The 27,806-nt window shown below is 36.2% G+C and overlaps 1 protein-coding gene across 5 annotated transcripts in view; it reads right to left on the minus strand.

Annotated features, from left to right (window-relative positions):
• USP9X (ubiquitin specific peptidase 9 X-linked) overlaps positions 1-27,806 on the minus strand; it is a 156,911-nt gene that overhangs the window by 63,783 nt on the left and 65,322 nt on the right. For 3 of the 5 annotated variants that reach the window (XM_028113337.2, XM_028113336.2, XM_028113339.2), the window contains exons 5-14: positions 25,463-25,575; positions 24,015-24,233; positions 21,315-21,430; positions 20,851-21,102; positions 20,639-20,777; positions 18,585-18,737; positions 17,365-17,469; positions 15,698-15,904; positions 14,311-14,447; positions 12,690-12,838 (exon numbers count right to left, since the gene is read on the minus strand). In XM_028113337.2, coding sequence (XP_027969138.1) covers positions 12,690-12,838; positions 14,311-14,447; positions 15,698-15,904; positions 17,365-17,469; positions 18,585-18,737; positions 20,639-20,777; positions 20,851-21,102; positions 21,315-21,430; positions 24,015-24,233; positions 25,463-25,575 — 1,590 coding nt within the window. The remainder of the gene's footprint in view (positions 1-12,689; positions 12,839-14,310; positions 14,448-15,697; positions 15,905-17,364; positions 17,470-18,584; positions 18,738-20,638; positions 20,778-20,850; positions 21,103-21,314; positions 21,431-24,014; positions 24,234-25,462; positions 25,576-27,806) is intronic. The other 2 variants (XM_028113338.2, XM_028113340.2) reach the window with 1 other exon arrangement.

Here is a 27,806-nt window from a genome sequence, read left to right on the forward strand (position 1 = left end):
TTCCTTCCTGTTATACTGAAAAGTCTTCATGGAAAAAAAAAAGTTATAAAAATAAATATTACCAATTTTTTTTTATTTTTAAAGATTTTATTCATTTATTTGAGACAGAGAGAGAGCAAGAGCTGGGAGACAGAGGGAGAGGGAGAAGCAGGCTCCCCACTGAGCAGGGAGCCTGAAGCACGGCTCAATCCCAGGACTCTGGGATCATGACCTGAGCCAAAGGCAGACAGACACTTAACTGACTGATCCACTCAGGTGCCCATATATTACCAATTTTTACCTAAAAAGAGTAACACAAGATGCTATTCTGTATAATAAATTATCACAGTTTTCACCATCAGCATGTTATGACAGTCTAGAACAGTCTCAGATAGAAATTCGAGAAAACTGGCACTTTCATCATGACCATGCTAGGTGTTGGTCACTAAGCCTAGCTTAATTTGTAAATTCCTTCTTAAAAGAAAGAAGATGAGGGGCACCTGGGTGGCTTAGTCGCTTAAGTGACTGACTCTGATCTCAGAGTCCTGAGATTGTATCCACCTTGGGCTCCACGCTCAGCTCAGAACCTGCTCCAGATTCTCTCTCTCCCTCTGCCCCTCCACCCACTCGCTCACACACACACTCTCTCTAAAAATAAAAACTTTAAATAAGAAATTTAAAAAAAGAAGAAGAAGAAAAGAAAAAGGTGGCCCAGTTGGTTGAGCATCTAACTCTTGGTTTTGGCTCAGGTCCATGATCTCAGGGTTGTGGAATCCGGCCCCCGTGTGCAGAGTCTGCTTGAGATTCTCTCTCCCTCTCCCTATGCTCCTCCCACTTGTGCTCACTCTCTCTCAAATAAATAGATCTTAAAAAAAAGAAAAAGGAAGTTAGTAAACCCTTTGGTTTTATTTTCATTACAGTATACAATGGGTGGAAAAATCTCAGTATTTGCTATGAAAGACCACAGCAGAGCACCTTAAAAAGCACCTATTGTCCTAAAAAGACGATGGACAGTGGTTTTGTTTTGACTTTACTGGAAAAAGCTGCATGACTTGGAAATGGTCAAGATGATCTGCGGCTTGGAGCTAAGGAGACATGAAGCAAATGCTCTGACAAGTACCATCAACCACGAGGAAATCACTGACCTTTCTTCCAAAAGTTGTACCAAGTTACAGAGGAATGAGAAATTATGCTATTTCCCTTTAGCATTAATTACTGATCTTTGCATACCAGATGATGGACTTTATGGTACATGTGTGCTACTGCCACAGAATACTAATTGTGTGAGACCTTTCAGAAACAGTAACCAAAGTCTTCAAAAATAGTGAAGTTTCTTCTCTGAAGAAAATCTTGACATGTTGTAAAGATGGAACATATAATGTTTAAAAATGTTTTTGATATTTTTGTGAAGCCCAATGTATTAGGACTACTTTCTATTTTCACACGTATTGCCATCTACCAAAAGTCCTAAACACACATTCTCTACTTCCATGAAAAGTCAATTTCGTCAGGGCTCAGGACTTAAAGCACTACTTCTCAAGAGGTTTGCTCAAGAAACTGGATAGAATATAAAATACTAATCAACTATGTAGAACTTTTTTTTTTAAGAGAATGAGAAGGGGGGAGGGGCAGAGGGAGAGGGGACAGAAGGTAGGCTCCACGCCCAGCATGGAGCCCAACACGGGGCTAGATCTCTTGATCCCGAGTTCATGACCTGAGCTGATAACAAGAGTTGGACACTTAACTGACTGAGCCACCCAGGCACCCAAAAATTTTCTTTCTCAAAGAACCAGTCCTTAGGTATCTGAATAATCAACGGACTTCGTTGCCTTTTTAAAAATTTAAACAAGGAGTTTATGCACAGCTTTGTTTACTTGCCATATTCTTTTCTTGGGGAAATTTTAAATTTTAGTAATTTCAAACTTAGGACAAATTTCAAAAATAATGCAAGAATTCCCTTATCACCTTCACCCATTCACCAGTTGTTGACATCTTGCCCCATCTGTTTCATTAGTTGCCACATATACATAAGTGTAGTTTTTCTTAACTATTTTAAGAGTCAGTTGAAGACATCGCTCTTTACCCTTAAACACTTAAATGAGCACTTCCAAATAACGACACTTGCTTATATAACCACATTACAATTACCAAATTAACACTGATACAGTACTGAAGGTAACTCTGATCACTTGGCTAAAGTGGTTTCCAGTAGGTTATTGCACTGTGAAGTTACTATTTTTATTTTCATAATCAGTAAGTAATTAGTGGGGAGAGACCTGCAGACTACGTAAGTATCTTGCTTCTTACCAATCTTTGATCCCCTAGGTTTAGTATCCCCATTTCTTTTTTATTTAGGTGCCAGCACTTTATCAATAACTAGGATCCTGGATGCCTGGGGGGCTCAGCTGGTAGAGCATATGACTCCTGATCTTGGGGTCTTAAGGTTGAGCTCCACGGTGGGCATGGAGCCTATTTTTAAAAAAAGAAAAAAACTAGGAATGTGAACACAAGCCAAGAACTTTGAAGATATTTAGTATCAAACAATAATCAAGAATAGTCAAGAAGTGGGGCGCCTGAGTGGCTCAGTTGGCTGGGTGTCTACCTTTAGCTCAGGTCATGATCCCAGGGTCCTGGGATCAAGCTCCATATTGGGCTTCCTGCTCAGCGGGAAGCCTACCTCTACCTCTGCCTGCTGTTCCCCCTGCCTGTGCTCTCTCTCTCTCCGTCAAACAAATAAATAAAATCTTAGAAAAAAAAAAGAATAATCAATTAGTAAGAAGATCCATCAATGCTAAATAGGGAGAGAGACTTTACACTTTGCTACAGAGAAGATTTTGGGGTGTCAGAACATAAACAGGATGGTTGATGGTTTTCCTTGTAAATATTCAGCTCTAAATACTATGGATGTGTTAGGAAGGAGGATCCATTTTTTACTCCTCCTGCATCCCACTGACAAGAGCAAGAGAACTAAGATGAGAGTAAATTAAATTCAAGTGTCTATGGCTAAGGCTAATATAAACTGGTTGTCATTATAGAATGCAAGTGGTTGAGAGTCTATTTCGTAACTCATTATGGAAAAAAAGTTCATTTGAAAAAATATCTTGAGACAGGATTCAAATACCATAAAATCCACACATTTAAAATGTACACTTCAATGGCTTTTAGTATAGTCAGGGCTACGTAAACATTTTTGTCATTTTTGTCATCCTTAGGTGTGAAATAGAATCTCAATGTAGTTTTGATTCGCATTTCCTTAATAACTAATGATACTGAGCATCTTTTCGTTTGCCTTAGCCATTTGTTTATCTTGGGAGAACTGTCTATACAGATCCTCTGCCCATTTCCTAACTGGGCTTTTAATTGTTGAGTTGTAAGAGTTCTTATATATTCTGGATTTAAGTCCTTTATCAGATATGATCTACATTATTTTGTCCCGTTCTTTGTCATTTTACTTTCTTGATCGTATCATTTGCAAGTAGTTTTTAACTTCGATGTACTCCAATATATTACCTTTTCCCTTCCTTACAATGTTGCTTTCCCCTAACCCAAAGCCACAAAAATTTATTCCTATTTTTTCCCTAAGAGTTTTATACTTTTAGGTCTATGGTAGGTTTTAAGTTTTGTGGATGGTGTGAGGCAGGGGATCAAACTTTATTCTTTTAGATGTGCATATCAGCAACATTTATCAAAAAGACTACTTGTTTCTTTTTTTAAAATTAATTTTTTTTTTAAAGATTTTATTTATTTGACACAGAGAGACAGTGAGAGAGGGAACACAAGCAGGGGGAGTGGGAGAGGGAGATGCAGGCTTCCTGCTGAGCACGGAGCCCGAGGTGGGGCTTGATCCCAGAACCCTGGGATCATGACCTGAGCCAAAGGCAGGCACTTAACAACTGAGCCACCCAGGCGCCCCAAGACTACTTGTTTCCAATGAATATTCTGGGCACCCTTATAAGAAATTAAGCATAACTTTAACAATTTATTTCTGGACTATCAATTATTACTGATGCATACATCTATTATTAACTTCTTTCAACAATGTTGTTCTGTAGTTTAAAATGTGCAAGTTTTGGGGGTGCATGACTGGCCTCATCAGTGGAGCTTGAGACTCTTGATCTCAGGGTTATGTATTTGAGCCCCACTGAAAAAAATAAAATCTTTAAAAAAACAGAAGTACACATTTTGTACTTCTTTTGCTTAATTCATTCCTAAGCATTTCATTCTTTATAAAACTATTGTAAATAAAATTAATTTTTCAGGTTGATCATTGCTGAGCATACAGAAATACAACTGACATTGTATAGTAATCTTAATTCCTGCAATCTTGTTTAACTCATTTATTAGTTTTAAAAGATTTTAGGGATTTCTTTAGGATTTCCATATACAGATGTTGTTTTCTATGAGAACAGATAGTTTTGCTTCTTTTCCAATGAGAATGTTTATTTTTCTTGCCTAGCTGCTCAGGCTAGCACCTCCAGCAGAAGGTTAAGTAGAAGTGACTAGGATGGACATCCTTGTCTTATTCCTGTTCCTAAGGGGAAAACAGCCAGTCTTTCATCATTAAGTATGAGGTTAGCTGTGAGATCTTTGAGATGCCCTTTATCAGGCTGATAAAATTACATTCTATTCCTAGTTTGCTGAATTTAAAATGAAAGGTGTTAAGATTTTGTCAAATACCTTTCCTTCACCTACTGAGATCATAGTTTTGTTCCTTTATTGTATTAATATGGTGTATCACAATGGACTTTTGGGTGTCAAATTAACTTTGTGTTCAGGAGATACATTCCAATTAGCAATGATACATAATCCTTTTCTCTGAGATTTTGTTTTTAAGTAATCTCCACACCCAATGTGGGGGGTTGAACTCACAACCCCAAGATCAAGAGTTGCATGCTCTTTTGACTGAGCCAGCCAGGCACCCCCATAATCCTTTTTATATGTTGCTGAATTTGGTTTATTTATTTTTGAGGATTTTGAATCTATACTTCTAAGAGATATTGGTCTGCAGTTTTCTTCTGATGTCTTTGTATTATTTTGCCATCAGGGTAGTAACAGCTTCATAGAAGAAGTGTTCCTTAATTTTTTTGCAAGATTTGTGACGGACTGGTGATAACTCTTTTTGAATGTTCAGCAAATTCACTAATGAAACCATCTGGTGCTGGAATTTCTTTGTGGTAAGTTTCTGGGTTACTAATTCAATCTTTTTACTTGATATGTGTTATTCTCATATTTTTTCTAAGATCAGTACTGATACCCTCTCACTTTTGATTTTCATAACTGAGTCTTATCTTCTTAGCCTAGCTAAAGATTTGTCAATTTTGCTGATCTTTTCAAAAACCAACTTCAGTTTCACTGATTTTTCTCTATTTCTTTTTCTCCTTTATCTTACTTGATATCCCCTCCAATATTCAGTATTTCCTTCCTTCCTACCCTGGGTTTAGTTTGCTCTTTTCTAGTTTCTAAAGGTTACTGATTTGCCTTCTTCTTTACAATAAACATTGGGAGTTATAAATTTCCCTCTGAGCACTGACTTAGCAACTCTCCCCAAGTTTTGGCATTTTGTTTTCATTCATCTGAGTATATTCTCATTTCACAGTTGTCATTTCTTCTTTGACCCATTGGTTAGTCAGGAGCATATACTTGACACATACTTGTGAAATCCCCAAATTTCCCTTTTGACTTATAATTTAATTCAATTGTGGATCAAACTCCTACCTCGTAGGATTTCAATACTTTAGGTAAATGAGGTCTGCTGATGGCCTAGAATATGGTCTGTCCTGCAGAATATTTTATTTACACTTAAGAATGTACATTTTGCTGTTGCTGGATGGAGTATTCCATAGAAACCTGTTAGGTATGGATTGTGGGTTTATAGTGTTCAAAACTTCTATAGGCATACTTTGGAGATATTGCAAGTCTGGTTTCAGGACCCCAAAACAAAGCAAGTATTGCAATAAAGTAAGTCAAGTGAAGTCTTTGGCTTTCCAGTGCGTGTGAAAGTTAGGTTGACTCTGTACCATATTCTACTAAGCAGGAAATAGCATTATGTCTTAAAAAACAAGGTAAATACCTTAATTTAAAAATACTTTATTGCTAAAAAATGCTAATCAAGGTGCTGGGTGGCTCAGTTAAGCGTCTGCCTTCAGCTCAGATCATAATCCCAAGGTCCTGGGATCAAGTCTCTCCATCAGGTTCCCTGCTCAGCGGGAAGTCTGCTTCTCCTTCTACCCTTCCCCCAAGGTGGTGATCTCTCTCTCTCAAATAAATCTTCTAAAAATGCTAATCATCTGAGCGTTCATTCATCAAGTCATAATCATCAATCATAGATCACCTTAACAAGAACAATGAAAGAGTTTGAAATACTGAGAGAATTACCAAAATATGACAGAGACATGAAGTGAGCAACGTTATTGGAAAACGAGCACTGGTAGAACTGCTCGATGCAGACTTGTCACAAACCTTCAATTTGTAAAATATTCTAAGAGCAATAAAACAAGGTATGCCTGTATTTCTTTTATCCCCCCCACCCCCACCCTGGGGTTTGACTTACTGTCCGGTGTCACTTACTGTCAGCCCAATTACTTCCTTTAGTATTTCTTGCAGGGCAAGTCTGCTAGCAATAAATTCTCAGAATTTATCTAGGAAGGTCTTTATTTTGCCTTTGTTTTTTAACGATAGTTTTGCTGCATGTAAGACTCTTAGCTGTTAGGTCCCTTCACTGCCCCTAGCACTTTGTGTACATCATCTTAATGCCTTCTGGTCTCTGAAGTTCTAAGACACAATGTTAATTTTACTGATGTATCCTTGTGAAGTCTCATTTTTTTTTTTCTTTTACATCCTTCAAAATTTCTTACAACTATGATGTGCTGCATCTAGGTCTAACTTTAACTTACTTGGAATTCTTTAAGCTTCTGTATGGGTTAATGTCTATCATCGAAATCTAGACGTCTTCAGTGATTATGTCTTTTTCTGCTCCCTTCTCACCCCCCCTCAATATCCTTCCAGTACTCCCATTACATATAGGTTGGTGCTCTTAATGGTGTCCTGTATTTCCCTAAGATTCTCGTTCTTCTTCATCCTTTCTTCACTGTTCTTCCGACTGCATAATTTTATTGATCAATCTTCACAGACTGATCCTTCCACCAGCTCAAATCTACTGTTCAGCCCCTGTAGCAAATTTCTCATTTTAGGTACTGTACTTTTCAACTACAGAATTTCCATTTGATTCTCTTTAGAAAAAATTGTATCTTGTTATTGTTATTCTCAACTAAAACGGTCACAATACTTCCCTTTAATTCTGCAGACACAATTTCCAAGAGCACCTTGAGCATATTTGTAATAACTGCTTTCAAGTTTTCGTCTACAAAGTCTACCACCTGGGCCCTTTCAGAGGCAGTTTCTGTGGTCTGTGTATGTATGACACCTTTAAATTTTTTTAGTTGAAATCTGGGTATTTAAATGTATTGTAGCAACCTGAATACTAACGCCACCCACTCACTCCCTGGGTTGGTGTTGTCTGTTGGTTGTTTAGTGATTAGGCTGAACTAACTCAGTCAAGTCTATCTCAGCCACAGTGTTTTTCCTCGTTTGTACCTTTCAGGCTTGCTACCTGTATGTTGTTCCTGGTTCAGCATTAGCCCCTTACTGGTCGAAGGCTGTAATTAAGTCCCCTTGGTAGTTAGATTACCCTTTACCACTGGATGTAATTGTGGTTTGGAGACTACCATCACAGTTCAAGTAGTTGTTGTCCCACATTCAGTCAAGGACTAGTAGTACCTGAGATGTTTTCTTCCTCATCACTCCTGAGGGTAGTCTTAGGCATGAAAGTCTTTCTGTTATATTTTATTCTATTTTACTCTGATATATTTTATTCCTTTTTTTTTTTTTTAAGATTTTATTTATAGAGAGAAACACAGCAAGAGAGGGAACACAAGCAGGGGGAGCGGGAGAGGGAGAAGGAGGCCTCCCGCAGAGTAGGGAGCCCGATGCGGGGCTCAACCCCAGAACCCTGGGATCATGACCTGAGTCGAAGGCACACACTTAATGACTGAGCCACCGAGGCGCTCCTTTTACTTTTAAAAGGGATACAATTTTACTTTTAAGCCTGGCTCCCTAGGAGTTGCCTCTGGGTCACAGTAACCTTAATTCACCCAGTGTTTGGTCAGAAGTTGAATTTAAGTCCTTGAGCCAGTGAAGCTTACAACCTTTGCTGATGGATTGGTGTGTGAACTGAAGAATGTTTTCAACTTGTCCATGTCTTGCTCTGATTGCTTCAAAGTGGGTGCAATCTAATGAATGTGCAGAACATTTGTGACCCCCCCCTCAGGGTTGACGGTGTTCCCAGGAGGGCTCATCTTGGCTGTCTTTATCTAGATCTCTCTGTTAAACTTTTGGTTGCTCTGCAGTTTCGTTGGTTAATATGAGTACACGGAACTACAAGCTCCCCCTTAATTGCTCTTCACCAAAATTTCCACTGCTTTTAATAATGCTCTTAGGAATGGTATGCTCTGGTCCAAATAAGGTCAACCCCTTCAAACCTAACTGCTGAGCTCTTTGTCCTCACAGCCTGTCTCTCCCTCTGGGCAGAACTTCTGTGCCACTGCACAGGAGCCAGTGACAACATAGCAAGCAGCTTCTCCCAGAGTGATACCTCTGGCTCTATGAGTGGTGCTGGTATGTGGGAAATGGTAATAGCCCCTGATTTTCTCAGTTTGTCCCTCTAGGCACAGAATATCCATCTTATGACAGAGTAAGCTGCAATGGCAGTAATCTGAACTTCAGTATCCTCAGACTGCCATGCCTAAAGTAAAGCTTCAGCCCTATGATTAGACCATGCAGGATAAGGGAGTCTGTTCTACCACGTCTGCCTTAGAATAGAACTTCTGTAAAATATAACTAGGCAAGATAATAAATGCCAATAGCCTGCCCTTCTTATGGTGGAACCACAGCCCTACACTGGCAGCTATGCGGAGCGGAGTAAAAGTTGTGGCTCCAATGCTACAGATTCTTGCTATTCTTCTCAAGAGATTTTCTTGAATAACTGTTTCCCTATTTTCTGTATCCCCTTAGAATAATTCCCAGGTACTTTCGATGATTATTTAAAACTTCAGTGAAATGGTTGTTTTGTTAAGGAGAAGGTCCACTGAGGGTGCCTGGGTGGCTCAGTTGGTCAGGTGCCCAACTCTTGATTTCGGCTCAGGTCATGATCTTAGCGTTGTGAGATCGAGCCACGTGTTGGGCTGCACGCTCGGAGGGCAGTCTGCTTGAGATTCTTGCTCTCTTTCCCTCTCTCCCACTTCCCCCTTGTACCCTCTCTCTAAAATAAACAAACTTATAAAAAAAAAAAAAGGTCCACTGAGCATCTTACTCCCACCATTCAAAAAATTATACCCCTCATCCCATGGATTTTTTTTATCATATGTTCTGCATGTATCAGTTGGTACACTTCCCTTTCTTTCAGCATGGACGTAGGGGTCTGTATTTTATTCAATGGGTTTATTTTTATTATTTATTTTGACCTAATTCTGGCCAGTAAGAGCCAACTCTTATTTATTTTTGACATGTCAACAAGATTTTTTTTTTTTTTTTTTAAGATTTGAGAGAGACAACGTGCACACATTGGGGGGGTGGGTGGAGAGGATAGAGAATCGCAAGTCGACTCCCTGTGGAGTGCAGAGCCTGACTCCAGGACTTGAGCTCATGACCAGTCAAAATCAAAAGTCAGACGCTCACCCAACTGAGCCATCCAGGTGCCCCTTAACAAAATTCCTTAAGCCCTTTCTAACTTTCTAAAATAAGATGTTGAAGGACCATCTTATGTACTTTCCTTACACCAGGCCTTGAATATAACCACTACGCTAGAGAACTATAATAAGCTACTTATAAAATGAATACTCAATTTTTTTTGAATCACAAAGAGCCCACACAGATTTAACTGTATTTCATGACTGATGGGTAGGAATGAGCCAGAGCTGAGAAAGTCTAGACCAGGATTTGACCCTAACACAAAGAGCACTGTTGGTGAACGATGCTCACGAAGAAATCTTTTATGTGGAAAACTGTTCCTAGAAATTTCCAGTACTGGATGTAAAAGATTGGGAAGAGGTCACTAGAAGTGGTAGTCCTTAGAAAATAGAATGCAAAAAAATGATTTATAATGAAGATGAGTCCTACAACTCTATCCAGAAACCAGGAAACATGGTAAATAAAACTATCAGTAAGTGTTCAAGTCAATACAATGACTACCCTACCAGTAAGGCAAAACTTGAGTGAAAATTAAAAGTGATCTTCTACTTTGTTGTCTGCACTAAAAAACTTTTTAAAGGATGACTTGTAACCACCAGTATCTGAAGGCACTACTAGTAAGAACACACGAGTAAATATTGGAGATAATTTTAATAAATTCATTACTTTATCTAAATAATATTAAAACAAGAGGTAGAGTCAGCTGACCATACTACTGTAAAAACATTTTATTCCAAAACTAAAGATGGTGGAGATGAAATGTGGGCAGGACAAATATGTAACACTGATATAATAGTTATCAGAAATTAAGAGTATCAGAAAATTGTGGAAGCTTGATATCATCCTGTGAATAGTATGTCTCATACCTAATGAGATCTACGGAATACTTCTATTATACAAAGACTGTAATTTACTTTAGAATTCCAAATTCAGAAATTGGTGGTTGATATTACCACAGAAGTGACTTACTACTGCAGAAAGTTTCTTATAACAGGAGAATTTTACTAGTTTTAAAAAGTTTATCACCCCCTTCCCCCATATTTAAGGATCTCTAGACTGACCGTTTGGTATTATCAGTAGAGCATTGTAATAAAGGAGGAAAAGTTAACAAAGTTAGGAGAAACAGGTGTGTCAATGAATTTAGGGGAACATCAATAACAAAAATCCAATGTGCCTGGCAGTGTTCTAGCATACATAACTTGCCCAAGGTCATACACCTAATATGTTTTTAGTCATTTTCAAATCTAGACAATCTGACTTGTATCCAAGAGTCATACCTCTAATTTTACGGAGCTACAGATAATTTAAGGAGGGAAAACTGAAGACTGAAAACCTTCTTGTGACAATACAATTGAGATGAGGCAATGATTCATGCAGAATTTGCCTAAAACAAAGCCGGAAACCCTAGTGAGGCTGAACTGCACACGCACCATCATCTCCTGACTGCCCCAACAGAACAGTACTCAACTTTTGGCAATGAAAAGAATCAAAACATCACATACAAAGGAAGTAAATAAAAATTAGCATTGTAGCACAAAGGATTTATATGGCTCCATTTCGGGTAAAGGCCTGCAATGGCATTTGTGAGGACGTTGTACCAGCAAGAAGAGATGAGACCAAGACAACAAATCTGCAGTATGTTAAACTGAGCCCAGATGCTTGAGTGATTGACGGGGTGTATTACATGGAAACCTCCTGTACTTCTCTCAGATTTTGGTTGCGTTTGGCACAGAACATAAATTACATGGTCACGTGCCAATATTGCTCTGATCATCTTATCATGCTGCTTAGGAGGAACTCAGGCTTGAAACGGCACAAGATCATTGACTGGTGCCTATCAGTCACCTGATGCTTAGATTGCTTATCTAGCTCTACAATCTACTGCCTAGGTCTCAGTTGGCCCAGAGGGGGGTAAATTGAAGAACAAAGGAGTCAATACAATCAGTAGGCATATGTGAAGAGCTGCTTAATTTTTCCATTATGTTTATCTGAATTTTAGACGGGAATATACATACATATCTTGTGTTAAAGCAAATCCTATGATTTATAAGCATCTTGGGATTTTATTCAAGAATGCCAAGAGTCTAATCTACTCTTCAGGTAATGAGTATTAGAAATACCATTTTAAATACATAACTACTGGCTTCTGCAGACTCTTATCTACTATAAAATGTTAAATCAGTAGTATGTTCAGTAACCATTATGTTCAATTCTATTTCTAGCAGTGGTAGTAGTTTTCTTTCTGTGACTATGGGAACAAGGTTGGGCCTCCAAGACAGTGGAATATGTACTAAAAACCCATCCTTACTCTAGCACAAATAAACACAACTGCCAGAGGGCAAAAAGGAGTATTGAAACAGAGCTCCACATAATGGCAAGAACTTAAAAACTGGCTGCTGAAACCTCAGGAAACTCTACCCTACACATTTAAACAAATTCACACTTTGTAAACCAGCATAAACGTGGATTTTTGTAGTTTCACATCGCTGTCCTTGTGAATTTTCTAATTCACAAAGTCTGAAAGATTTATGAAATAAGGACTCAGGATTATAAAGGAACTATAACATATACAAGAACAGACTTAACACAAATTTTCATGAAAAAATAAAGGTGATGGTAGTAATGAAACAAAGGTTGAGAATGAGTCAAGTACATTCCAAAGACGGTAACAACCAATTATATAGTACAGGCAGGCAGAACTCCCGGAGAAGAAAAAGAAATCAATTTAACAAGGAGATTGGGGAAAGCAAGCACCAAGAAAGAGTTGTGAAATGCTGGCTTGAAATTTAGGGTGGGTAAAAATTCAGAGTAAAAATGGAACATAAGCTCATAAAGGAACACAGTTAATAAGACCCATTATCATCCATCTTTTAAAATACTGTTGTCCATTTGTGAAGTAACTGATGAAAAAAATGCTGGGAAATTGCTGTTATTTCCTGTATTTTGGGTGAGCTCACAATACATACCTCTAGCATACAGCCTCATGCTTTCCATATAAGTTGCAAGGTTTTCTGCTACCAAAGTAACTAGGGCATGATTGTGCTGAAGTTGATTGATTAAGTCATGGCGATAAAATACATGAGGACTTCGCTGAGTTTGACTGAAACGAGAAGAACTTAACAATATAATTAGGCAATTAAACTCTGTTGTAAGCAAAAGAGCTTAATACAATCTAAATTCTTAGCTCCTACTAGAAAAATTTAAAATGGTTTTCCTCATGATAGACTTATACTCTTAGCCATTTACTTTAATAACAATATCAAATAATTTTTAAAAGTCTCAAAAATCAGACATTTATTCCATTTTTCTTATTTACATGGAAACTATAATGTTCTCCAATCTCATAACATGGGCATCTACCTCAACGACTAATTTCTACTCCTATACTACAGTAGTACTAAAGCACTTGAAGTTTACAGAATTACAGAACAGGAACATAACCCTTGCAAGACCAGTAGCACAAAGATTATGCCGTAATAGTGAAGAATTTGATCAAAGAAAATGCCTTCTGTAAAATTTTATTTATTAGCTATTCAAGGTACATTCTGGGACACTTGGTTTGTAGCTATATTTGCCCACAGGTATCACTAGAAAGACATCTAGTCCCTTTCCTACCTGTTCTGATACCTTCACTGAAACCAATAAACTCTCAGAGCCATTACTATTCTAGTGGAAATGAAGCTACTGTACCCTGAAAGAGTATGGAAACTGCTCTTTCTACAACAGACAAGTTAATTCATTTGAGAAAGGCAGAAAGGCATTATATACAGTGGCCCAAAAATAAAAATATGTCCCTCAAATAAATGTTACTGTTAATAAGATATACGTCTGGATTTCCTTCACTGTTTATCCCTACAGCTTTTCTAATTTCATATTTTTTCAAGCCTTTGGATAAAACTGAGACAAAGTTCAACCACTGAAACCAAAATATATATGGCCTTTTCTGTCTTAGGCATAATCTTAATAATCTGCTGCAAAGGATCTTTGGCAATCATCTAATTTTACACATAAGAAAAACACGTTTCTTTCAATTAGTAAATCTTTACAAGATGATATGATTGTTTAGACTCAAGGGTCATACTCAGGAATCCTGACCCCATTATTAAGTATTCTTGATACTATACCTAGCTCTCTCTCTGCACATTATTTTTAACTTTTCACATTATCTGTTCCAACTCTTATAACAGAAAATACCAGGACAAATTATTCTAGTAACGAGAATTCGGCATGTAAGAGGATTATATTTGAAGACCACTATTTATAAATACATACATATCTACATACATACAACTACTTAACAGAAATTTAGCTAAAATCAAAAAATATTTTAAACCGTATCTTATCATCTTTCATGAGTAATACAGAATATTGCTGATTCTGACATTTATCACTTAATTGTGGCATACTTTCTCATCAATAAAATCAAGGATATAGATATGATACAGGAATCTTCTTTTGTTCCAAATTAACCCTTCTCTTAGCCTATCAACTCCCCACATTCCTTTGAAAAATTTGTTTTTACCAAGTGACAATGCTATTTCTTTTCAACAAAATAAAAATATTGAAATTTTCTGTTAAAAGCCTTACCTCAAATTTTGAGGGGCTTCACCAAACAAACTACAAATTTCTCTAATTTGTTTCAGTGCAGGAATTACCCATTTGTCATTTGTACGAAGTTCTTCTATAAAACGATCTATCCACTGGATCTTCTGTGTGTCACGGTCCTTAAACAAACAATTTCAATGTTTTAGATGGGTCATACACAGGAAAACTCCAATGATAAAATAGGGCTTTTCTTATAAGATCATCATCACAAGCATGTAGTAATTGCAGATAAGAGTTTAACAGTGTTTAAAAGTAGTAAATACATTTTTATTTCACATTTCCTACCAAAACTACAAAAAGTAAAACAGTACTATCCAATGTTTCAAAGAATTCTGTCGAATAAAATTCAGCAATAACATATAACCCCAATTGTTATTCCAAATGGGATTGTTTTAGCATAGTGAAGGACACCGAAAATTTCTATTTTCCCAAGAAAATAATGGTATGGCAACTAAGTTAAAAAAAAGTTTCACCGAAAATCAATATAAGGACATATGGACATATACACAAAAAAGATAAAAGGAAAGCAGTTATAAAAGTATTATAAACTCAAAATTTTATTTCAAATGTATTTCACTTTTCCTATCTTATTTACTCCTTCCCCTAATCAAGAGTAATCAGAAATGTAGGTTTTTGCACCTAAGGAGTTTAAGTTTGGAATACTTTGTGTGTGTGTGTCTCTGTTTAATGAAATAATTTAAATTGAAGCTTCTTATTAGTATTTGGTATACTAAGTGTTTAATGACCTATTACAAGAAAAGTATAGTAAAAAAAACCGAATGGCACCTGAATCACATACACCTACTTGATCTTATTAGCTCTCACCTAAATTTCAGTTCATGAGGGTAGCAAATTGTTTCAACAAGTGGAAAATTAGTTAATCAGCAATTTTCATTTTACCATAAAAGTTAACATAATACAAGTTAGAATCCAGGGAAGCTGTTGTGTGATTTGCTCACAGGAAAGACTCAAAATGTTTTACTATTCAGAAAATTCTATTAACTCTTCTTAATTTCCCTGTGATCAAAGAAACTCAAATTCTCTTACCTCTAAAGTCCCTTTAATATCTTATGATCTATTTGAAACTCATTATTTCAGCCCCATGCATCTGACAATTGTACCACTATATAACCTGTTTTGTTTTGTTTTTTTTAATACCGTCTTTCTCCCAAGGAAACCAAAATGCTTTTCAGATGATACACAAAATTTTGACATAGATACCTAACATGAGGAAGGCAGACTTACATGAAGAAAATGAGCCAATTCTTTTTCAAAAATAACATCAAAAGATGTGGAACTATTCTGTATCTAAGCCATCCTGAGAATGAAGGCAAGTGTGAGAAAAAGTGAACAAAGGGGCACACCTCACCTGTGAGCAACTATAATCTAGTATTTTTATGTGGGCACTGAGAGCCAGGTCCATGATGTCTACAGGTACATCATCACTGTGGGCCAGATTCCACAGTAGGTTCAGCACTTTGTGTGCCATTACACCATCTTTATCATCTTCTGCAAGGCGACGTATCAGCTCAAGTAGCTTTTCACGCTGCTTTTTACTTGCATTTGTCCAACTGGCCTAGAAAAATAATTAAAAATGACATGAAAACACCACATTTACCCATCAGTGATTAAATTGTCACAGGATTAACTATATTCATGGGAAAAACATGCTGAGCACAGGATTATTCTAGTGATACCCGAGAGATAAGATAGGGCAGAATTAAACGTGAGGACAAAAAAAAAAATCTCTATTTATAGAAATACCTAACATCGCGGTTTTTCAACCTTGGTACTGACATTTTAGGTTGGAGAAATCTTTGTTGTGGGGTTTTCCTCTGCACCGTTTAGCAGCATCCCTGGCCCCTACCCAGTAGAGGCTAGTAGCAACTCTTCCTCCCACCTGTGACAACCAAATTATGTCCACATCCTGCCGAATATCTCTGACAGTGGGGGTGAGGGGTACAGAACTGGCCTGCTGAAAACCACGTTCCATTTACCCATTCTACATAGCAATTTTCTTGTTTGCTATTACAAATAATTCTGCTATAAATGTTAAACGTGAATCCTGGCGTACATATGCATCAGTTCCTCTAGAGGATATATTGAGAAGTCAAACTGATGAGTCATGAGAATCCTACACTTTTCAAGAAATACCAATCTACTTCCAAGATGGTTGTAACAACTTATGTTCCCACCAGCAGTCAGTATAACTGTTACTTTAAACAAGATACCTTTATCATCTAATGCCAGTTGTTAATGGAACACTCATCGTGAACACTGCTATTGCCTTAAGGTCGTTATGTTCTTAATCCACAAATTCACCAATCATATGATTTTCACAAACCCAATATTAACAACTGTAGAGAGACCACTACACAATATGGCCTTAACAAGTACATGATGCTACCAATGCAGGTATCGCTATCGGGGCTCTTGGGCTACTTTATAAATTACATTTCCATTTGCCTGTGCACATCACCCCAGAATACCAAGCTATTGGTAATCCCTTGTTATTGACACTTTATTTTTTATTGCAACCAATCATCCTTCCCTGAAGTCCTACAGTGCACCTGAACCTATAATAAAAATTCAAACTGCTAGGGGAAAGAAATCCAAACTCACAACCTGAGTTTAAAAGATTCCGTATTGGGCACCTGGGTGGCTCAGTTGGTTAAGCGACTGCCTTCGGCTCAGGTCATGATCCTGGAGTCCTGGGATCGAGTTGCACATCGGGTTCCCTGCTCCGCGGGGAGTCAGCTTCTCCCTCTGACCCTCCCCCCTCTCATTCTCTCTCTCTCAAAAGTAAATTAAAAAAAAAAAACACAGTAAACTTAAAAAAAAAAGATTCCGTATTTATGAGGGCTATTATTATAAAAATGAACATTAAGTTCTCACTGGAAAAAAAAATGACCATTTCCTTCACACCAGAAATTGTTCAATAATTTCTATTGAAGTATTTATAGGCTAAGAGCAACTCACAGATCTAATAAGGTAATTTTATTAAAATGAAGTGGCACTACTTTACTATGCTATTACCTTAAAGCAATCAAAAAGATGATCAAGTTGTTCAGGAGAAAAATCCCACGCTAACTTTGCCAGTAGATCATGTACATTCTTCACAATGGCTTCATGCTTCCCTGCCTATTGAAAAACCAAAGATAACATAGCATATCAGAATTTGAACAGCAGATAAGTTGTGTATACACAACGGGTGGCAGCTATTAATTAAACTATTCCCACCAGCTTCATCTAAGTGTAAAACGTAAGAAAATTCTTAACATTTTAAAAATGCTTGAGACCTGGCCTCTAAAACCTGACAAATTAATTCCTTGATATACTGGTTAATGGTTACTTGGGAATTCATGTGAGCCTTTATTACAATTTACTGAATTTAACGTGCCAATTTTAACATTGCAAGTAGGAGAACAATAAGGCACACCAATGGTACTGTTCCAAAACTGGAACCTTAAGCACTCAAAGGGAAAATTTCTGAATGTTTTCTTGGTTTCTACAGACTCAAAACATGAAGCTTTGTAATCTAAAAACCCAACAATACTTCCCAAGTGATCCCAGTAGAAACTTGTCATTGAGGTAATCAAAGGAATCACCTAGTTTCTAGCTATGAAACCAAAAAAGTTACTTATTTTTCAGAAAAGCTCTAAGTCCTGTGGATTATTACAAGTCTTCACAAATAATCTAGTGATTTAACTCTACTGACATTAAAGTTTTTTCTAATTAAGTTTATGAAGAAACTAATGTAACGTTGTGTAAATACTTGAGTCAAAAATTTGTAGTGAAAATTAAAAAGAAAAAACACCACCTACAATTGCTAACCTGTACCAAACATACAAGCAAATTATGAACATATTTAAAATATTATTAGTTATTTCGGGGCACCTAGGTGATGCAGTCAGTCAGGTGTCCGACTCGTGGTTTCTGCCCAGGTCATGAGGTTGAGCCCTGTGTCATGCTCTGCACTCAGGGCGGAGTCTGCTTAAGACTTTCTCCCCCTCTCCCTCTGTCTCCCCCCCTGCTCTAAAATAAATACATACATTTTTTTATGGATCTTTAAAAATATGTATTATTGGCTATTTAAAAAAGATTCTTAACACGATTTCTGTAAATCATGAGCATTTAAACATACTAGAAGCCAAACAATGTAAGTGTTCGACCTGTTTCACAACTACTATGTTCCTTTAGTTTTTATTAGTATTTTTCTTTTAGAAACCAAATAGTCACCATATGAAATTTCTTACCTGTGCTGCCCAGATATTATCAAGATCTTGTAAAGTCAGAGCTTTTTCTTTGATGACAAAACGAAGAATCTTCTCTAGCTTTTCTACATACTGTGGTTGATGCAGACTATCTCGCAATACTATGGATAAGATATTGTTCTGCTGTATCCATTCCTAAACGTAATTCAAAAATTTGATTTAAAGAAGAAACTGAAACACAGAAGCTTTTTTAAAAATACGTATGAAATATCATTCACTTTAAACATTAGTACGAATTAAAAAATACAAAATAAATACAATAATGTGACAGGCTTAATGTGCTGTTTTAATTCACAACCATGGAAAAACCAAAATAATTTCATGGAACTTAATTTTGCATATACAGAAATGTTTCCATGACTCAGAAATAGTATACTTATTAAAAAGATTCTACTCCAGCATTTACACAGAAAAGTATTATTTAAGTGCAGCAAGCACCATGGTTTAGGTAGAGTGGGTACAAGACCCATTTTAACATTTTTGGTTTCCTTACGATGGTTGTGATTTTGATGAAAACATGCCCTTTTAATCTTTTGCTTTTATTATTTATATAATTATATTATTATAAAGTATTACTGCTTATCCAGTAGCACTTTACTCCTCCAAACAATCCTAATGAGGGATATATTATCCTATTATGGAAGAATAAACAGGCTCAGAAATGTTAGAAGTGGAACTGGAATTAAGGCTGCATGCTTCCCAAGTCTGTGTTTCTGTAACACTATGCTATGTTGCTGACTGGCATTTATTTAATATCTATACCAATAGAAGAAAACTCTAATTCATGATACAAAAAGGTAATAGCCCATACTGTGTAATTTTACAGTATTCAACTTAATGAGATTAAAAAAGTATCAAACCCCCAAATGTGCTGGAGAAGTACACTTCTCAGGTGGTAAAGGTCCATTTTTATTTCTAACCTGTTGCAAGTACGTTTATAAAACACAGGAATTATGTGGCAATGTCAAATTGCTACGAAAGTTTCTGAACACTTGATGCCATTTTCTGTACTCCTCTAGCACTGGCAACAGTTCAAGGACCAGAAGCAGACCTCAGACCATACTCTGACAAGCACTGTGTTCAGAATTCCCACAAAGTAGACAAATCACATATACAAAATCAGATGTTTAACACCTGACCCCTAACACAGAGCCAATGTCTATGCATTTTTCACATACCTTTTATCACATCCTAATCACTGTCTCCCCTATTAAACTGAGGAGGGCATGAGGGCAAGGACAGTTCTTTTACAGATGTCTGCTCAGTACCGTCAGACACTATGCACTCAAGTTATTCGACCAATACTTTCAAAGTGGCATACTTATGTATTTTAAAAACTACAAAATAAAGAAGTATCTATGGTAAAGGGTGCCTGGGTGGCTCAGCTGGTTAAGTCTCGGCTCAGGTCATGATCTCATGGATCATGGGATTGATCACCACGCCAGGCTCTACACTCATTGGAGAATCTCATTGGAGACTCTCTCTCCTTCTGCCCGTCCCCCAACTCATGCACTAAAATAAATGAAATCTTAAAAAAAAATAGTATCTATGGTAAAGTTTCCTAAACATTCAACATTAGAATACTATGAATAGAAGTGCTTAAGTGAAGTTCTTAAAATAATAAAACATTAATTCACGTACATCTTATTCCAGTAATTGTATTTATTTTAAAATCTGTAAGTGGCATCAGTCAAATGAACGATAGGCCACTTCATTCATCAAATATCAGATACTATCCAATCTATCCCGAAGATCACCTTTATCTACTCCATTTCAACCAATCCACCCAAACAAGCTAATAATTACTTCAGAATACCTACATTCAGCATTAAGTTTATCAAAGATGTGCGAAGCTACCTATATCACTACCAAATAAGCTATGCTATTACAAAAAGTTCCAAGGATTAAGAGTCATAAATCAGTCCCAACACCTCCCAGTTTCAAGGTTTTCTTTAAAATGTTATAACATTAAGTAAAGCCATTCTAATTTTTTGCCTTAGGCAGATTTTTATTCATGAAAGAACCAAAGGACTTACTGCCATTCGTTCAGCTGTAAGCCACTCTTCCTCCTCAGGGTTACCATGCCGATGAGTGTAGTAAGACACACTAGATATCACCTTATTAACCTCATTCAGTGCATTCATCTTTCCATTGAAAGACGAAATTTGCAGTAATCTAGAAGAGAAATTCAGTGTTAAATAGGATTCTAAATATTCACACAGTTTATTTCAAGAGGAAAATATCTTACCTAAGTATCATTTTTAACCTAAATATTTCTAAATTTTTTACAGTTTCTTCTTGTCCTGGAACCCTTGAAGCTAAATTCTTCAAAGATTTAATAATCATTGAAAGAGCATCATTTTTGGCTTCATTCTTTGCTTCTTTTTTCAACTCTTCATCAGTTAAGTTTTCTAAAAACTGTGGAACCATTTCTATTACTGGAAGAAAGTACTTTTTCACTGTATGAAGAGTGAGAAACTCATAGCATTGCCCAAATGGTCTGAAAGAAGACAAAAACAAACAAAAACTCTTGTAATACTCACTTTCTTACAATCAACTAGGACTGAACTCAGACTTACTTATATTACTTTTTAAAAAAATCCAAGTTATCAGTTAAAGAGGAAACCATACTTGAAAAAAGAATATTTTTATCACGGAATTAAGTAGCAATTCCTATAACGCACTGAAGATTCATTTAAAAACATAACTTACTTAATAAGGGCTGCAATTATTTGAACATTTAATGCTGATCCATTAATAAAACGATCATGCAAAATCTGGAACCCATTTAAAGTGCCGAACTTGTTGAGAAGATCCACCAGCCAACCCTGTAATACAGTTAATGAAAAAGGTTGACTTCCTGCTTTTAAGAAAGAAAAGCACCATCTGAAGTAATTTCTTCATTAAACAAACTAGAAACAGGAAACTCAAAAAAAGAAAATCATGTAAAACCATCTTTGAAATAAAATATTACGTATTATTCACAGTAATCTTGTCTGTGAGAAAAAGCATAAGCAGTACAGATTAGATCACGAAGGCACAGTTGGTTGGTTCTACCAATAGAGCTGGTGAACAGGGATTAGAAGCCATGTTTCTATTTCAGAGATCCCACTGTAGGAGAATATCTTATTATCTGAAAGTTATTTTTTAAAAATTTAGGAGGATTTAAAAAAAACCTCTTTAAAAAATAAAAGATATGTGATAACCTAAGATAATGTTTGAATTCATTTTTTTATTGTAGTTGTAAATAATTAAAAATTTCCTATAAATACAATAATCTTAAAGCCTGAAAGTAAACTATTAATTAAAGCCAATGGTATTGGCTGGTATTATATCTGTTGCTCTGGACTAGAACATGCTGGTTGATGCTTTTGCTGGCTCCCGTGAATGCCCCAATTCTCAGCTTAGAGGTAACCACGATGCAGTAACTATGGACTGTCTTTCAAACCCTTCCCTAAGGAACAGCAGTAATTCACAGTACAATGAAATTGGGATAGGCAATAGTTTGTGGAGTTAAAAGCATGCTTACGTGTAAAAACTTAAATTAAGAGGTTATATACGGATCTAAGAATCAAATCTATCTAAAAATTTATGTACCCAAGATGAACCTTTATACCTAGGTTTCTTCTAAAAAGTACGTTTTAGAGTCCACTGAGGGAAAACCAATAGGGGAAAGGGGAATTTCGCTACTAAGTCTTAAGCAAAAATAATTTCTACAGCTACTCAAGAACAAAAACAAAAAAAACATGTCCAGGACAAAGGGAAAATGGAAGTATAAGGTAACTGCTTTCAAAGAGACAATATGTAAGCTAAAGGTAGTTTTGATAGGATTTTGTCTGAATCAATTAAATTCTCCACTAAATTAACAACACTTTTCTATGTAAGCTCATTATAGTATTTTCCTACCTTTTTATTTGGTCTTAAAAAGCTAATTTGAAACAATTAAAAATCTGAGCATTTTAATTCACCAGTCCCTATGGCATTCAGCAAGTCTGCATTTCAATTTCTCAAGTAAATGGAATGAGAATAATAGTCTGATATACTCAATAGTTATGTATAATATGTATATATAAAATAGTATATGTGCACAAAGTAAAAAAAAAAAAATCAGTCTAAAACTAATCTTCCTTTATGTTTTCAGCTAAAATGTATCTTTAAGCAATCAGGAACACTGTAATTAGTAAAACTCAAGAAGAGCTAGGCGTCAAAAAAGATATAAAATCTTCAACCAGAAGCCATTTTAAAACAAATTGTTCCCTGTGAATCTCAAGATTATCACCGACTTATAGAGCAAAAATCAGAAAGAGAAATACAGGTATATTTTGGAGACTGTCACTGTTTAGATAGTAATTTGATTTACCAAACCAAAAATAAGCATGAAGTGGCAACAATATTAATCTTGGGAAATATCAGAAAATCCCAGCTCTCAGTTTAACACATTTTGAAGATTTCCACTTTTAATAGAATAAACCTAAAGTTTTATGTATAAATTCAAATTTTCCTGGCTGGGTTTTCCTTTTTATAAGGCCCACAATATTAAAAAGTCTCCCTAAAGGGACACCTGGGTGGCTCAGTTGGTTTAAGTATCTGCCTTCAGCTCAGGTCACAATGCCGGAGTCCCGGGATTGAGTCCTGGGTTGGGCTCTCTGCTCAGTGGGTAGTCTGCTTGTCCCTGTTCCTCCACCCCTCCCCCTGGTTGTACTCACTCTCTCTTTCAAATAAATAAAAATCATAAAAAAAAGAATAGAAAAATAAAGTCTCCCTAAATTATAAAATTTAAAAACTATGTATTATTTAATATTTATTAAAAGATGAACAATTTAAGGATAGATTTTGTTTTGTATACTATTTATGCCAATATAGAAAATTTACATTTGACAACTTTTACAGTGATGTGTATCATATATATTTCACTGACATTCATAAAGTTTTACTATTTTGTTTTCATTTATAATTTCTATAATTTTACTTTTATGACAGACACATTAGACATTTGTATGATATACTTGATCCTGAAGTCAAAACATTAGACTGTCCACAGTGATCATGGCCTTGGGTCAAAGTCACCTCCTATTCTACTCTTATTTTTGAGGAAAATTATGGCCTGTTTCATCTAACCCATTTTATGACTATTTCCCAAAGGGCTGAGCACAAGATAATGGGAACTAACTACATGGAGAAAGCTAAAGAGAACAACAAAACAAACAAACAAAAAAACAGTCTAAAACAATTTTGTCAATTATACTTCAGTAAAGCTAGGGAGGAAAAAAGAATCCAAAACACAAAATAATGCAGAATCCCTTCATAGTAACATGAAACTACTCTTCTTCACATTAACAGGTGGTTCAGATCTTTTACAGCCCTGTGGCAGAGCAAAACTGTATTAATTATGAAAATAACAAACCAACACACTTTTGGTGATCGAGGGTCTGGAGAACGAGCGAAGAGTTCATCTTCAGGCAACTGAACACTTGAGGAAACGGATTCACACGGACGTGTACCATTGTAGATATGGAATTTGCAATGAGGATTTAAGGCCATGGAGAGAAGTTCTAGAAGTGGAAACCAGTCTTGGGACAACTTGGCCACACACAGCTCCACCAGGCGATGAGTATTGTTGATAATACACCTCTGTTTAATAAAAGGAGGAAAGGTGATTTATAAGATCAAAACATTACAACTCCATCTCTCCATTTGTTTACACTGACCATTTTAATTGTTTAATATTGGGATCAAACTGACAGATCAAAAAACCAAATTAACATTTACTATCCTTTATAGAGTACTTTACTTTAAAAAGCCATTTGCAACAGCTTACAAAATTAAGATCTTGTCTCTATAGAGACAAGACGCAAATTACTGTATTTTTTCCTCTTTGGAATTTGTACACTAGAGGTGGCAATTCTAAAATCTATACAATATATTAATTATCCAAGATGGAATAGATTTGTTATCTAAGCCTCAATGAAAAAGTCTGATAGCACCTTCAAAGTTTCCGTTTCTTTACTTATAAAGTTACATGTTGAATTAGATGATGGTGGGATTTTTGTGCTATGGTTATATTTGAAAAATAGTTCACAGAGCACAAAAATATCTGCCTCACAATTTATGACCAGATTTCCACAGTATGAACAGGGAACAGAGACTTGGAGTAATTACGGCATTTCATCAATCTAAGATGCATGTTCTTTTACTTTTTAAAATCTCTGAAATTTCATTGTATCTTATAATCAATGCATAGTAGTTTCTTCAACTGAAGGTATTGTAGAGAAAACCTGTGTTTGCTTCTGCCAATCACTTGGGCACACAACGAACCTTAGACCATTTAAGGATTTTTTTTTGTTTCACAACTATAATTTGATTTCAAATTACCAAACTCTTTGAATACTGGCCTGTTGTTTAAATTTTCAGGAGACTTTTAACCCAAGATGCCATGGTTGAGACAGACAGGTTCCTTTCACATCTCTTTCTGTATGGATAAGTTTATTTCTCTACATTGACCCTTTGTGTCCCAGATACTAGATTCCCGATCTTGGGTGTTTTCCTTCTTTAGTGGTACATAAAATGAGTGTGTGGTGCATCTCACAATTAATGAAACGTGGTGACTTGCCTAGGGTCACAAGGCACTTGAGAATCCAGAACACATATTAAACCAAAGGTCTCTAACTCTAAACCTCACACTAAAAGATCATGCTTTCTTAGATAGAAATTAGAACTTATAACAAGTATTTTTAAGGTTCCTCGGTATTACACCCTTTAATTCAATTAATGTATCAAATATACAACCAATATGAATGAGAAAACAACTCCCAGGCATCACTATGAAAATCTGAATTTTTAAAGTCAAATGCAAGACTCACATGAATTTCGAACTTCCAGCCACTTACTGCCTCATCTGTAAGGATTTTAGTGAATGATATTGTTAGCCCATCTCGGAAAAATCGCTGGCATGCTTCACTTTTAACATCAAGGCCTAAGAAAAGGGAAGAAAAATTAATGTAAACAAAGCATTTTTCTGTTTGTCTCAAAATATCCAAGTATATGATAAAAAGTAATAAAGGGCGCCTGGGTGACTCCGTCGTTAAGCATCTGCCTTCAGCTCATGATCCCAGGTTCCTGGGATCGAGCCCTCCATCGGGCTCCCTGCTCAGCAGGAAGCCTGCTTCTCCCTCTCCCACTCCCCCTCTCTTACTGTCTCTCTCTCTCTGTCAAATAAATAAATAAATAAATAAAATCTTTTAAAAAAGGTAATAAATAATTTATACTATTCACCAATAGCTATGAAATTCACACTAGCTTTGGAAAAAACTCACAGCATTATCTATTGTTAAGAGATCAAAAAAATATACAAGTATTATCAAAGTTCCTGTGTTAAGAAGGTAACTGATTCAAAAACAAAATCTTCAATGAATTTCAAAACTATTTAATTGTATAAAAGTACATCAAACCAAGCAAGGTGAATTGAAAACATTTCAAATTATGACACTAGACCTGAAATGTAAAATGGTTACCAGTACCACTGAGGGGGAATCTAAATGCTTCATAGCATTTTACTCTCTGAAAATAAACTAAAACTTAGAAAATGATGTTTCACAACTATTTTTAAAATCTTATTTTGGTTGTAAATGATCCATTAGACACCAATATCCTTAACACTACTCTATGTAAGTGTTTCATTGAGTAAGATGAATTGTTTTGTTTTAGTGTCTTTCACTATCCCAGCATCTATGCTTTATAGCTTTGCTTAATATCATCTGATTTCAGAAAGGCAATAGAGCCAAATGCCCTGCCTGGCCAAACACAGAGAAAATCTTTAACTCTTCTTTTATAATTATTATTTTTTTGGTCTTAGAGAAAGTGTGTGAGTGAGCACACATGTGTGCATGGGGGAGCCCCGGGGGGCGCGGAGGGGTGCAGAGGGAGAGAGAAAGAGAGAATCTTAAGCAGGCTCCACACTCAGCATGGAGCCCAACTTGGGGCGTGATCTCACAACCCTGAGATCATGACCTGAGCTGAAATCAAGAGTCGGACGCTCAACCGAGCCACCCAGGCACCCCTTGAAAATCTTTAACGCTTGAGGACAAAGTGAAAAGTTATTCAATTTTTATATAAAGTGTTCTGTGAGTCTGACTGTACAGAAGAGAGGACATTTAAACTCAGTATTGTATGTGAAAATCTGAACCTTGCCTAAAATAAACCATGGTCCCAGAAAAGAAAGATAGAGGTAGGGGGGCTACATGTCCAATAAATGTCCATGAATATAATGAAATACCATTATGTGTTCTTACCTATAATTATACAGTCAGGACGTAGAACATGCCTAGTGCAAAAGTCTTCAAAAAATTGCTCAATTAATTAATGTGCAAACAAAAGAAATTTGAGTGATCATCAATAATTGCAATCTGGAAATGTATTTATATAGTTTATTATTTTTACAAGATTAAAAAGGTGTGGAGACATTCTTTAAATGAAGGAAGTTAATTATTCTAAGATAAAGAAAACATCACCCTTGCCATGGAGTGAGACAGACGTAAGCAGATAAATTTTTGTAATGATCAATTTCAACTGTGATAATGCCTAATGATAATTAGAATACATCCATGGCTACACTATTTCAGAAATTGAAATGTTACTGCCATTGATGTTCATTTCCAATGCCTTAAAAGCTAAGAGAATATTTTAATAGTTGTCCTTTGCTAAGAGAATTCAACTGCACCTAAAGCAAAGTTATTAGAAAAAATGATCAGGCGCCTGGGTGGCTCAGATGGTTAAACATCTGCCTTCCGCTCAGGTCATGATCCCGGGGTCCTGGGATCGAGTCCCGCATCGGGCTCCCTGCTCCTTGGGAGCCTGCTTCTCTCTCTGCCTCTCTCTCTGTCTCTCGTGAATAAATAAATAAAAATTAAAAAAAAAAAAAAAGAAAAAATGATCAATTCCAAATTCCGCTTTCACTTCTAGACAAGATAAAAACACCAGAGCTCATCTTTCAAGCCTTTTTATCTTTTGGAAAGAAAATCAAATCTTTTCAGTATATTAAAAAGAACAGTCAACATGTAAACTAGACAGTTTAGTTTAAAAATGAATGTACACAAAATTTTATGTGTGACTTCAGCAAGTTCACGAACACCCTCTGAAGGCTGTCCAAAGGATCTGAACCCTTGTTCTAAGGATATATGATATGCCACAGCAAGAAAACTCAGATGT

The sequence above is a fragment of the Eumetopias jubatus genome, unplaced genomic scaffold (assembly GCF_037043125.1).
Source record: "Eumetopias jubatus isolate StellerSeaLion01/CBP00866 unplaced genomic scaffold, mEumJub1_p1.0 scaffold_11, whole genome shotgun sequence".
NCBI lineage: Eukaryota > Metazoa > Chordata > Mammalia > Carnivora > Otariidae > Eumetopias > Eumetopias jubatus.